General features: G+C 45.0%; 1 protein-coding gene across 1 annotated transcript in view; it reads right to left on the reverse strand.

The window, feature by feature from the left end:
• The window catches only part of IGBP1 (immunoglobulin binding protein 1), a 52,884-nt gene that overhangs the window by 32,870 nt on the left and 5,413 nt on the right, over positions 1-14,601 (reverse strand). Inside the window, exon 2 of the mRNA XM_069747325.1 lies at positions 5,682-5,984. Within this exon, the coding sequence (XP_069603426.1) occupies positions 5,682-5,984 (303 nt within the window). The remainder of the gene's footprint in view (positions 1-5,681; positions 5,985-14,601) is intronic.

The following is a 14,601-nucleotide window of genomic DNA, read 5'->3' on the forward strand; positions in this document are numbered from 1 at the left end:
ACGGCCTCTCAAATTCCACGCCATCAAGTGAAGACCTTTCACTTGCGGGTGGAAAAATGGGCCCTGAGACAGCAGTTCCTTGTGTAAAGGAAGGATCCATGGATCGCATAGAGACATGCTCTGGAGACATGAGAACCATGGTCTTTTTGGCCAGAAGGGCGCAATCAGGATTACTCTGGCTTGGTCCCTCCTGATCACTAGAGGTATCAGAGACATTGGAGGGAAGGCGTACGCTAGCTTGAAGCTCCAAGGATGGTGAAGAGAGTCCAACATGTCTGGGTGATCCATGAGGTTCAGGGAAGCAAATCTCTTTACCTGTCTGTTGTCTCTTGTGGCAAATAGATCTATTTGGGGTACGCCCCATGCTTTTGTTATATGTCCTTGTTTAACGAGCATTCCCCTTGTCGTAGCCTGTTTCGACTGAGGTAGTCCGCCTTGGTGTTTTCTGCCCCCTTGATGTGCAGGGCTGTTAAGGATGGAAGATGAAACTCTGCCAACTGGAGGATGTTTGCTGCTACGTTCATCAGGGTTCCTGATCGCGTACCTCCCTGACGGTTTATGTACGCCACTGTGGTGGAATTGTCCGACAGAACTCTCACATGCATTCCCTGAACCTGTGGAAGAAAATGACTTAGGGCATATTCTACTGCTTTTAACTCTTTCCAATTTGAAGAACACACCAGCTCTGCCTGATTCCAGGTGTCTTGGATCAGACTATCTTCCATATGTGCGCCCCAACCCACAGGGCTGGCGTCAGTGATAATTGTTTTAGAGGGATTTATCATACATGGTACACCCCCTGAAAGGTGATCCATGTCTAACCACCAGCTTAGGGATTCAATCACATCACTAGAAAGAGTAATTTTACTCTCTAAATGTCGTACTTCCTTTTGGATGGACAATATTTCATACTGCAATTGACGGGTATGATATTGAGCCCACAGCACAGCTGCTATACATGAGGACAGTGATCCTAGTAAGGACATGGCCTTTCTCAGGGTCATGCAGGGTTTTGACATTGCCTCTGACACCTTTGATTGTATAATTATTCTCTTTGACTGTGGCAGAAAACTTCTCTGACTTACTGAATCTAGTTGAATTCCCAGAAATATCTGGATGGTGTCTGGATTCAACCTGGATTTTTCGTAATTCACGATCCAACCTAGATCCTGCAAGGATGAGATCGCATTAGATAACCGCATTTCACATTGGGATATGGAATTTCCGATAACAAGAAAATCATCCAGGTAGGGTATTATGAGAGTGTTCTGCTGGCGTAAGTGAGCCATCACTTCCAGGATCACCTTTGTAAAGATGCGGGGAGCCATAGAAAGCCCAAAGGGCATTGCTACATACTGAAAGTGACGAACCTGTCCTGCTAGGATGACCGCTACCCTTAGGTACTGCTGGTGTTCGGCATGTATGGGAAGATGATAGTAGGCATCTTTTAGGTCTATTCCGGCCATGACACACCTAGGAAACAAGAGCTTGATGGCAGAACTAATAGATTCCATTTTAAAAGTCCGATTATATAAAAAGGAATTTAATTTTTTGAGATTTATGATGGTTCTGAATGAACCATCTGGTTTTTTGATCAAAAACAAAGGGGAGTAGAATCCCTTCCCTTTTTGATCTTGGGGAACCTCCACCAACACTTTTTTAGATAGAAGAGATATGATCTCGGACTCTAGAGCCTCTTGTTGTTCTTGTCCCTTTGGTGATGTTATTATAAAAGAATCCCAAGGGATTCTAAAAAATTCTAATTTTAGACCATCTCTTATAATGTCCAGAATCCAACGGCTGGATGTTATATGTTCCCACTTGGATAGAAAAATTTTTAACCTGCCGCCCACTTCAAGGTTAGCGGTACTTGCCACGTTCTGAGTTGTAAGATCCGGTAAACAGAGCTCCTTTTTGCTTAGGGTCTTTCGCTTCCCAGCGATCCCTTTGCTCAAACGGTTTCCTGGAAAAGGGTCGTCTCTTGAATGCTCTCCTGTAAGACGGAAGATATTGATTAGGAAAACCCTTCTTCTGCTTTATTTAAGATCTCATCCAGAGTCTTTCCGAAAAGGAACTCACCCTGGCAGGGGAGCGCACAAAGCTTTGCCTTTGCTTGTGCGTCCCCTTTCCAGTTCTTCAACCAGAGTGCTCGCCGGGCTGTATTTATTAAGCCGGCTGACCTGGCTGCTAGGCATAGCGAATCTACTGAGGCGTCTGCCAGGAATGCTACAGCCTCCTTCATTAGAGGGATCTTTGGTAGAATGGAGTCTCTTGCAGTTCTACATTTGATCTGCTCCTCCAGTTGTTCCATCCAAACCAGCAGCGATCTCGCCGTACAGGTAGCAGAGATGGCTGGTCGGAATGCCCCTGTATTGGCCTCCCAAGATTTTTTAAGCAAGGCCTCTGCTTTACGGTCCAATGGGTCAGTTAGCATCCCTGAATCCTCCACAGGCAAGACCGATTGCTTCGAGGTTGAGGCTACGGCTGCATCTACTTTTGACCAAGTATTCAGCTCCTCGTCACTAAAGGGATATCGCCTTTTAGAGGATGATGGTAAAAATCCTCTTGCGCTCTGTTTGTCCCACTCTTTTTTAATTAACTCTTTTACAGTGGTAACAACGGGGAAGGACCTACGTTTCCTTTGTCCTAACCCCGCGAACATAATGTCCTGAGCTGACTTTTTCCCTTTTTCATCTGGGCACCCCATCGTGTTTCTGACTGCTTTCACCAAGTTGTCCACGCTGCTGTTAGGCAGACATAACCCTCCTTCATCTTCGGATGAACTTGGCCGAGATTCTGACTCATCTGAGGACTTATGCACCTCATCTGATTCTGGATTTTCCGGAGATGGGGACTTGCTAGGTTGGCGGGAACTGGTGCTACTAGCCTGCGTCAGTCCCTGCATCTCTTCCCGAATCATGGCTCTAACGTCAGATGGAGTCATAATGTTTTCTTGACGTAAGGTCAGTATGATGCAATCTGAGCATAACTTCTTCATATAGGGATCTGGTAGGGGCTGTATACATAAAGCACATTCTTTGTGCTTGGATTTGTGTGCCTTTTTCCTGGACTAAAGGAAGGGGACATAGGAGGAACATACATCAGCATATAGGTAGAGAAGTCTTTAAACTCACCCAGAGAAGCTGACAGGTACCGGATCTGGAGGCGGATTCTTTGAGGGATCTTTTTGTTTGGTGGAAGATCGCTCCTGTCGACCACCATCTTTAGTGCTGCTCCTGGCGCTTTTCTCCTTACTAGGAGAGCGCTCTGGTAACGCAAGGTGCGCTTCGTCGGCCGGTGAAGCCATACTCACATCCACACACCGGCCAACAGTAGCGCTGCAGCTTTTGAATATGGCGCCAAATCTCCTGCCTCCCCGGCCCGAACCCGGAAGTGCTCCAGCGACTTCCGGGTTAGACGCGCCGCTCATCTCTCCATGCGGCGGCTGCTTCATTTAGCCGGCCGCTTGAGCGCACGCGTCCTCATGGAGCCGGGCGGACCAGCGGTACCGAACCCGGACCATGGCCATCGATCAGACGAGGGGGGAGGCTGAACACAGTGGCTCCCCCGCCGCTGCTACTGGAACCGCAGCCCCTGCCGTTCCTTACAGAGACTGACGCAGGCGGGTGCATGGCCCAGGGATCTTCTGTAGGTACGTCCTGGGATTCCCATAGGAACAGGAAACCTAAACTGAGGAGGAGAGGGGACCGCCTCCTTTTATTCTGTAGGTTTCCTGTTCCTATGGGCGGATCCCTCTCTCTCATGTGGGGTGCTGTCGTGACGAAGAGTAAAATATTCAATTTTAGCTCTAGTGTCCATTTTTCTTTTGGTTCTTGTATGTATATTATGGCGGAGCATTTATGATATTTGCCCTAAAAGAGTCAGTTTACTGCGTGGGATATTAGTTGTGATTTACGTTGATCATTTTTAGGTTTTATTGTTCTCAACACATTCCACTACGTAATGAATAAAGATTTACAACTGGAATATTTCATTCAGTGATATCTAGGATGTGGGATTTTAGTGTTCCCTTTATTTTTTTGAGCAGTGTGTATGGAATCCAGAGCAGCCAAACTTTGGAATTTATGTACCTTTCAGTAGCAGAATTATTGGTTGCAGGAGCAATTTTTATAAAACGTGCCCACAACAGAGCAATAAAGATGGCCCCTTTGCATTAGTTTTAAGACAATTGTAACTTTAGTACTGCTTGAACATGTTGACAAAAGGACAACTGATGATCAGAAAAGTAAAATGATAATTTATTGGGATTGATTCATATTTGTATGCTATGAGCACACTATTCCCGATGTATGGATGCTATGAGCACAATATTCCAGCTGTATGCATGCTATGAGCACACTATTCCCGATGTATGCATGCTATGAGCACACTATTCCCGATGTATGCATGCTATGAGCACACTATTCCTGATGTATGGATGCTATGAGCACACTATTCCCGCTGTATGGATGCTATGAGCACACTATTCCAGCTGTATGCATGCTATGAGCACACTATTCCCGATGTATGGATGCTATGAGCACACTATTCCAGCTGTATGCATGCTATGAGCACACTATTCCCGATGTATGGATGCTATGAGCAAACTATTCCCGATGTATGGATGCTATGAGCACACTATTCCTGATGTATGCATGCTATGAGCACACTATTCCTGATGTATGCATGCTATGAGAACACTATTCCAGCTGTATGCATGCTATGAGCACACTATTCCCGATGTATGCATGCTATGAGCACACTATTCCAGCTCTATGCATGCTATGAGCACACTATTCCAGCTGTATGCATGCTATGAGCACACTATTCCAGCTGTATGCATGCTATGAGCACACTATTCCTGATGTATGCATGCTATGAGCACACTATTCCTGATGTATGCATGCTATGAGCACACTATTCCTGATGTATGCATGCTATGAGCACACTATTCCCGCTGTATGGATGCTATGAGCACACTATTCCTGATGTATGCATGCTATGAGCACACTATTCCTGATGTATGGATGCTATGAGCACACTATTCCTGATGTATGCATGCTATGAGCACACTATTCCTGATGTATGCATGCTATGAGCACACTATTCCTGATGTATGCATGCTATGAGCACACTATTCCTGATGTATGCATGCTATGAGCACACTATTCCTGATGTATGCATGCTATGAGCACACTATTCCCGCTGTATGGATGCTATGAGCACACTATTCCTGATGTATGCATGCTATGAGCACACTATTCCCGATGTATGGATGCTATGAGCACACTATTCCTGATGTATGCATGCTATGAGCACACTATTCCCGATGTATGCATGCTATGAGCACACTATTCCTGATGTATGGATGCTATGAGCACACTATTCCTGATGTATGCATGCTATGAGCACACTATTCCTGATGTATGCATGCTATGAGCACACTATTCCCGCTGTATGCATGCTATGAGCACACTATTCCTGATGTATGCATGCTATGAGCACACTATGCCCGATGTATGGATGCTATGAGCACACTATTCCCGCTGTATGCATGCTATGAGCACACTATTCCTGATGTATGCATGCTATGAAAACACTTCTTTTCCAGTCCACTATTGAATTGTGAACAATTTTGAAGTGAAAACACAGACACTAGTTCATTATTCAGGTCTTCGTACCTTTCAATCTTGGCCTGCCTCTGCATCGCCATTGCAGTCAGATTAGGAGGCACCCCTACACGGGTACTGCGTACTGGTTCACAATCTTCTTGAGCGGCTTCTTCCTGTCCAGGGAGGTTAAAACTGGAAACTTTGTAGTCATGGCATCTTTTCAGGAAGTCTAGAAAATAGGAGCGAGCGGCCTCCAGGTGCTGTCGTCTATGGCTGAGATCCACCTGCTTTAGGGTCAGGGCTCCGAGAAGAGCGGGCAGCAGAAGATACCGAATATCTGCAGAGGAAATCTCATCCAGATCCTCATTGGAGCTGCACAAAACAAAAGGGGAGTAAGAAGGGGAATATTACCAAACCGTATCCAGGCATGCCGTGTACACCGCCACACCATGTACCGCCATACCGTACAGAGCCAATACCGTGTACCGCCATACCGCACACAGGAAATTTCCTCCCCTGAAGAAGCCACAACTTTGGTGGTGATACGCGTGGGGTTCACCCGTCATTACTCATTGCTCGCATAGCTCTCCATTGGATATTTTCATGCCCCATTTGTGGGGTCTGAGCTCTGGCCTTCCTTTTCCTTACCTCTAGGTGGATAACAGGTTTTGCATATCAGATATTTACGGTTCTTTGACCATGCTATATCCTGCATTTGCTTCCATGACTGTGACACCATATTAGGTGTATCCAGCTGGATTTATTGGAAAGCTGTATTTCACGATTCTTTTCTTTATTATTGCATACATTATTCAGTCTATCAACCCATATATGGTCGTTGCTATTTGTTAGACCTATTTACATATATGTGTGTGTGTGTATATACAGTACAGACCAAAAGTTTGGACACACCTTCTCATGTAAAGATTTTTCTGTATTTTCATGACTATGAAAATTGTAACTTCACACTGAAGGCATCAAAACTATGAATTAACACATGTGGAATTATATACTTAACAAAAAAGTGTGAAACAACTGAAAATATGTCTTATATTCTAGGTTCTTCAAAGTAGCCACCTTTTCCTTTGATGACTGCTTTGCACACTCTTGGCATTCTCTTGATGAGCTTCAAGAGGTAGTCACCAGGAATGGTCTTCCAACAATCTTGAATGAGTTCCCAGAGATGCTTAGCACTTGTTGGCCCTTTTGCCTTCACTCTGCGGTCCAGCTCACCCCAAACCATCTCGATTGGGTTCAGGTCTGGTGACTGTGGAGGACAGGTCATCTGGCGTAGCACCCCATCACTCTCCTTCTTGGTCATATAGCCCTTACACAGCCTGGAGGTGTGTTTGGGGTCATTGTCATGTTGAAAAATAAATGATGGTCCAACTAAACGCAAACCAGATGGAATAGCATGCCGCTGCAAGATGCTGTGGTAGCCATGCTGGTTCAGTATGCCTTCAATTTTGAATAAATCCCCAGCAGTGTCACCAGCAAAGCACCATCACACCTCCTCCTCCATGCTTCATGGTGGGAACCAGGCATGTAGAGTCCATCCGTCGCACAAAGACACGGTGGTTGGAACCAAAGATGTCAAATTTGTACTCATCAGACCAAAGCACAGATTTCCACTGGTCTAATGTCCATTCCTTGTGTTCATAAGCCCAAACAAGTCTCTTCTGCTTGTTGCCTGTCCTTAGCAGTGGTTTTCTCGCAGATATTTTACCATTAAGGCCTGCTGCACAAAGTCTCCTCTTAACAGTTGTTGTAGAGATGTGTCTGCTGCTAGAACAATGTGGGGCATTGACCTGGTCTCTAATCTGAGCTGCTGTTAACCTGCGATTTCTGAGGCTGGTGACTCCGATAAACTTATCCTCAGAAGCAGAGGTGACTCTTGGTCTTCCTTTCCTGTGGCGGTCCTCATGTGAGCCAGTGTCTTTGTAGCGCTTGATGGTTTTTGCCACTGTACTTGGGGAAACTTTCAAAGTTTTCCCAATTTTTCGGACTGACTGACCTTAATTTGTTTAAGTAATGATGGCCACTCGTTTTTCTTTACTTAGCTGCTTTTTTCTTGCCATAATACAAATTCTAACAGTCTATTCAGTAGGACTATCAGCTGTGTATTCACCAGACTTCTGCACAACACAACTGATGGTCCCAACCCCATTTATAAGGCAAGAAATCTCACTTATTAACCCTGACAGGGCACACCTGTGAAGTGAAAACCATTCCCGGTGACTATCTCTTCAAGCTCATCAAGAGAATGCCAAGAGTGTGCAAAGCAGTCATCAAAGCAAAAGGTGGCTACTTTGAAGAACCTAGAATATAAGACTAGGTTCACATTGCGTTATGTGAACCCGTTTAACGGACTACGTTACACCGCGGCATAATGCGGTGTAACGTAGTCCGTTAACGCCGCCATTGCTTGTAATGGCGAAAGCATCGCTATTTGAGTGACGGATTTCGAACGCTGCTTGCAGCGTTCACGGTCCGTTCCTCGCTAGCACAGATCGGGCATCTGCGCTAGCGGGATCGGCTAACGCGATCCCTTTTGGGACATTGCGTTAGCGCAGTCCGTAGCGCTAGACAGACTGCTTTAACGCAATGTGAACCTAACCTAAGACAATTCCAGTTGTTTCACACTTTTTTGTAAGTATATAATTCCATATGTGTTAATTCATAGTTTTGATGCCTTCAGTGTTAATTTACAAATTTCATAGTCATGAAAATGCAGAAAAATCTTTAAATGAGGTGTGTCCAAACTTTTGGTCTGTACTGTATATACACGGGCATATATAGAACTATTCCTTCTTTTTGTCCACCACACAATCTATATGGTACTGTGAATAGATGGGGCAGCTCATATATATTTTTCTGAATGGTATCAATACACTCATTTCTGAGCCTATGTTTACAATATTGAGCATGTTTGAGTAGTCACGGGTGGTCTATGATCCACATTATTGGACATGGCTTTTTGGATGTCTCACAATTGTTTTTAATGGTTTAATGTTTAACCCCTTAGTGACAGAGCCAATTTGGTACTTAATGACCAGGCCAATTTTTGCAATTCTGACCACTGTCACTTTATGAGGTTATAACTCTGGAACGCTTCAACGGATCCCGCTGATTCTGAGATTGTTTTTTCGTGACATATTGTACTTCATGTTAGTGGTAACATTTCTTCGATATTACTTGCGATTATTTATGAAAAAAACGGAAATATGGCGAAAATTTTTAAAATTTTGCAATTTTCAAACTTTGTATTTTTATGCCCTTAAATCAGAGAGATATGTCATGAAAAATAGTTAATAAATAACATTTCCCACATGTCTACTTTACATCAGCACAATTTTGGAAACAAAAATTTTTTTTGTTAGGGAGTTATAAGGGTTAAAAGTTGACCAGCAATTTCTCATTTTTACAACACCATTTTTTTTTTAGGGACCACATCACATTTGAAGTCATTTTGAGGGGTCTATAAGATAGAAGATAATGAAGTGTGACACCATTCTAAAAACTACACCCCTCAAGGTTCTCAAAACCACATTCAAGAAGTTTATTAACCCTTTACGTGCTTCACAGGAACTGAAACAATGTGGAAGGAAAAAATGAACATTTAACTTTTTTTTGCAAACATCTTAACTCAGAACCATTTTTTTTATTTTCACAAGTGTAAAAACAGAAATGTAACCATAAATTTTGTTATGCAATTTCTCCTGAATACGCCAATACCCCATATGTGGGGGTAAACCACTTTTTGGGCGCACCGCAGAACTTAGAAGTGAAGGAGCGCCTATGACTTTTTCAATGCAGAATTGGCTGGAATTGAGATTGGACGCCATGTCGCGTTTGGAGAGCCTCTGATGTGCCTAAACAGTGGAAACTCCCCACAAGTGACACCATTTTGGAAACTAGACCCCTTAAGGAACTTATCTAGATGTGTGGTAAGCACTTTGAACCCCCAAGTGCTTCACAGAAGTTTATAACGTAGAGCCGTGAAAATAAAAAATCGCTTTTGTTTACACAAAAATGATCTTTTCGCCCACAAATTCTTATTTTCACAAGGGTAACAGGAGAAATTAGACCACTAAAGTTGTTGTGCAATTTCTCCTGAGTACGTCGATACCCAATATGTGGGGATAAACCACTGTTTGGGTGCACCGCAGAGCTTGGAAGAGAAAGAGTGCCGTTTTACTTTTTCAATGTAGAATTGGCTGGAATTGAGATCGGACGCCATGTCGCGTTTGGAGAGCCCCTGATGTGCCTAAACAGTAGAAATCCCCCACAAGTGACCCCATTTTGGAAACTAGACCCCCCATGGAACTTATCTAGATGTGTGGTGAGAACTTTGAATGCCCAAGTGCTTCACAGAAGTTTAGAATGCAGAGCCGTGAAAATAAAAAATATTTTTTTTTTCCACAAAAAAGATTTTTTAGCCCCCAAGTTTTTATTTTCACAAGGGTAACAAGAGAAATTGGACCCCAAAAGTTGTTGTCCAATTTGTCCTGAGTATGCTGGTACCCCATATGTGGGGGTAAACCACTGTTTGGGCGCACGGCAGAGCTTGGAAAGAAGGAGCGCCGTTTTGGAATGCAGACTTTGATAGAATGGTCTGTGGGCATTATGTTGCGATTGCAGAGCCCCTGATGTACCTAAACTGTAGTAACCCCCCACAAGTGACCCCATTTTGGAAACTAGACCCCCCAAGGAACTTATCTAGATGTGTGGTGAGAACTTTGAATGCCCAAGTGCTTCACAGAAGTTTAGAATGCAGAGTCGTGAAAATAAAAAATATTTTTTTTTTTCACAAAAAAGATATTGTAGCCCCCAAGTTTTTATTTTCACAAGGGTAACAAGAGAAATTGGACCCCAAAAGTTGTTGTCCAATTTATCCCGAGTACGCTGATGCCCCATATGTGGGGGTAACCCACTGTTTGGGCGCACGGCAGAGCTCAGAAGGGAGGGAGCACCATTTGACTTTTTGAGCGCAAAATTGGCTGTCGTGTTTGGAGACCCCCTGATGTACCTAAACAGTGGAAACCCCCAATTCTAGCTACAACCCTAACCCCAACACACCCCTAACCCTAATCCCAACCTGATCCATAATCCTAATCACTAACCCTAACCATAATCACAACCCTTACCCCAAAACAACCCTAATGTCAACCCTAACCATAACCCTAATCAAAACCCTAAATCCAACAAACCCCTAATCCTAATCTCAACCCTAACCTCAAACCTAACCCTAATCCCAATACACCCCTAATCACAACCCTAACCTTAACCCTAATCCCAAACCTAACCCTAATCCCAAGCGTAACCCTAATGCCAACCCTAACCCTAATACCAACCCTAATCCAAACCCTAACCCTAATCCCAGCTCTAACCCTAACTTTAGCCCCAACCCTAGCCCTAACTTTAGCCCCAACCCTAACCCTAAGGCTACTTTCACACTTGCGTTGTTTGGCATCCGTTGCAATCCGTCATTTTGGACAAGAAACGGATCCTGCAAATGTGCCCGCAGGATGCGTTTTTTGCCCATAGACTTGTATTGCCGACGGATCGTGACGGATGGCCACACGTCGCGTCCGTCGTGCACTGGATCAGTTGTGTTTTGGCGGACCGTCGGCACAAAAAAACGTTCAATGAAACTTTTTTTGTACGTCGCATCTGCCATTTCTGACCGCGCATGCGTGGTCGTAACTCCGCCCCCTCCTCCCCAGGACATAGATTGGGCAGCGGATGCGTTGAAAAACTACAGCTGCTGCCCACGTTGTGCACAATTTTCACAACGTGCGTCGGTATGTCGGGCCGACGCATTGCGACGGCCCCGTACCGACGTAAGTGTGAAAGAAGCCTAACCCTAAATTTAGCCCCAACCCTAAATTTAGCCCCAACCCTAACCCTAAATTTAGCCCCAACCCTAGCCCTAAATTTAGCCCCAACCCCTAACCCTACCCCTAATTTTAGCCCCAACTGCTGTTCTCCTGCCGGCCGGCAGATGGAGACAGATGGCGGGCGCACTGCGCATGCGCCCGCCATTTTCTTCTGCCGGCGGCCAGGAGGAGCAGCAAGAGGATCCAGGGACACAGGTGAGTATTGTAGGGTCCCCGAATCCCCCTATGTCTCTGTCCTCTGATGTGCGATCACATCAGAGGACAGAGAATTACACTTTACTTTTTTTTTTTGCGGTCGCCGGTAAACAGTTAATTACCTGCGATCGCAAAACAGGGGTCGGTAAAACCAACCCCGATCATGTTCTTTGGGGTCTCGGCTACCCCCAGCAGCCGAGACCCCAAAGATTATCGCGGGGCCGGCCGGCGATCACACTGCGCATGCGCCCGCCATTTTGAAGATGGCGGCGCCCACCGGGAGCCACGAGGAGCATCGGGGGAGCTAGGTGAGTATTGGGGGGCCACCTGAGAAATTAAAAAGAGATCGCGTTTTTTTTTTTTTTTTTTTTTGCGATCGCCGGTAAACGGTTAATTACCGGCAATCGCAAATGCGGGGTGGGTTAAAACCCCCCCGAATCATGTTCTCTGGGGTCTCGGCTACCCCCGGCAGCCGAGACCCCAGAGAAAATCGGCCTCTGGGGGGCGCTATTCACTTTTTCCACAGGTTTAAGTACCCTTAGCGGCCGCTGTTAACCCCTTTCTGCCATTAGACGTACTATTGCGTCCATGTGGGGTGGGCTTTACTTCCCAAGGACGCAATAGTACGTCATATGCGATCGGCAGCGCTCACGGGGGGAGCGCCGCCGATCGCGGCCGGGTGTCAGCTGTTTATCGCAGCTGACATCCGGCACTATGTGCCAGGAGCGGTCACGGACCGCCCCCGGCACATTAACCCCCGGCACACCGCGATCAAAGATGATCGCGATGTGCCGGCGGTGCAGGGAAGCACCGCGCAGGGAGGGGGCTCCCTGCGGGCTTCCCTGAGCCCCCCGCAGCAACGCGATGTGATCGCATTGCTGCGAGGGTCTCACCTCCCTCCCTGCTCCCTCCAGCCCCGGATCCAAGATGGCCGCGGATCCGGGTCCTGCAGGGAGGGAGGTGGCTTCACAGAGCCTGCTCAGAGCAAGCACTGTGAAGCAGCCTGCACTCCTATCAGATCAGTGATCTGACAGAGTGCTGTGCAAACTGTCAGATCACTGATCTGTGATGTCCCCCCCTGGGACAAAGTAAAAAAGTAAAAAAAAAAAATTTCAAATGTGTAAAAAAAAATAAAAAAAAATATTCCAAAATAATGAAAAAAAAAAAAAAAATATTATTCCCATAAATACATTTCTTTATCTAAATAAATAAAAAAAAACAATAAAAGTACACATATTTAGTATCGCCGCGTCCGTAACGGCCCGACCTATAAAACTGGCCCACTAGTTAACCCCTTCAGTAAACACCGTAAGAAAAAAAAAAAAAAAAACGAGGCAAAAAACAACGCTTTATTATCATACCGCCGAACAAAAAGTGGAATAACACGCGATCAAAAAGACAGATATAAATAACCATGGTACCGCTGAAAACGCCATCTTGTCCCGCAAAAAACGAGCTGCCATACAGCATCATCAGCAAAAAATTAAAAAAGTTATAGTCCTGAGAATAAAGCGATGCAAAAATAATTATTTTTTCTATAAAATAGTTTTTATCGTATAAAAGCGCCAAAACATAAAAAAATGATATAAATGAGGTGTCGCTGTAATCGTACTGACCCGAAGAATAAAACTGCTTCATCAATTTTACCAAACGCGGAACGGTATAAACGCCTCCCCCAAAAGAAATTCATGAATAGCTGGTTTTTGGTCATTCTGCCTCACAAAAATCGGACTAAAAAGCGATCAAAAAATGTCACGTGCCCGAAAATGTTACCAATAAAAACATCAACTCGTCCCGCAAAAAACAAGACCTCACATGACTCTGTGGACCAAAATATAGAAAAATTATAGCTCTCAAAATGTGGTAACGCAAAAAATATTTTTTGCAATAAAAAGCGTCTTTCAGTGTGTGACGGCTGCCAATCATAAAAATCCGCTAAAAAACCCGCTATAAAAGTAAATCAAACCCCCCTTCATCACCCCCTTAGTTAGGGAAAAATTAAAAAAATGTATTTATTTCCATTTTCCCATTAGGGCTAGGGTTAGAGTTAGGGTTAGGGCTAGGGTTAGGGCTAGGGTTAGGGCTAGGGCTAGGGTTAGGGCTAGGGTTAGGGTTAGGGCTAGGGTTAGGGCTAGGGTTAGGGCTAGGGTTAGGGTTAGGGCTAGGGCTAGGGTTAGGGCTAGGGTTAGGGCTAGGGTTAGGGCTAGGGTTAGGATTAGGGTTAGGGCTAGGGCTACAGTTTGGGTTGGGGCTAAAGTTACAGTTAGGGTTTAGATTACATTTACGGTTGGGAATAGGGTTGGGATTAGGGTTAGGGGTGTGTCAGGGTTAGAGGTGTGGTTAGGGTTACTGTTAGGATTAGGGTTAGGGATGTGTTTGGATTAGGGTTTCAGTTATAATTGGGGGGTTTCCACTGTTTAGGCACATCAGGGGCTCTCCAAACGCGACATGGCGTCCGATCTCAATTCCAGCCAATTCTGCGTTGAAAAAGTAAAACAGTGCTTCTTCCCTTCCGAGCTCTCCCGTGTGCCCAAACAGGGGTTTACCCCAACATATGGGGTATCAGCGTACTCAGGACAAATAGGACAACAACTTTTGGGGTCCAATTTCTCCTGCTACCCTTGGGAAAATACAAAACTCGGGGCTAAAACATTTTTTGTGGGAAAAAAAAAGATTTTTTATTTTCACGGCTCTGCGTTATAAACTGTAGTGAAACACTTGGGGGTTCAAAGTTCTCACAACACATCTAGATTAGTTCCCTGGGGGGTCTAGTTTCCAATATGGGGTCACTTGTGGGGGGTTTCTACTGTTTAGGTACATTAGGGGTTCTGCAAACGCAATGTGACGTCTGCAGACCATTCCATCTAAGTCTGCATTCCAAATGGCGCTCCTTC

The sequence above is a fragment of the Ranitomeya imitator genome, chromosome 2 (assembly GCF_032444005.1).
Source record: "Ranitomeya imitator isolate aRanImi1 chromosome 2, aRanImi1.pri, whole genome shotgun sequence".
Lineage (NCBI taxonomy): Eukaryota > Metazoa > Chordata > Amphibia > Anura > Dendrobatidae > Ranitomeya > Ranitomeya imitator.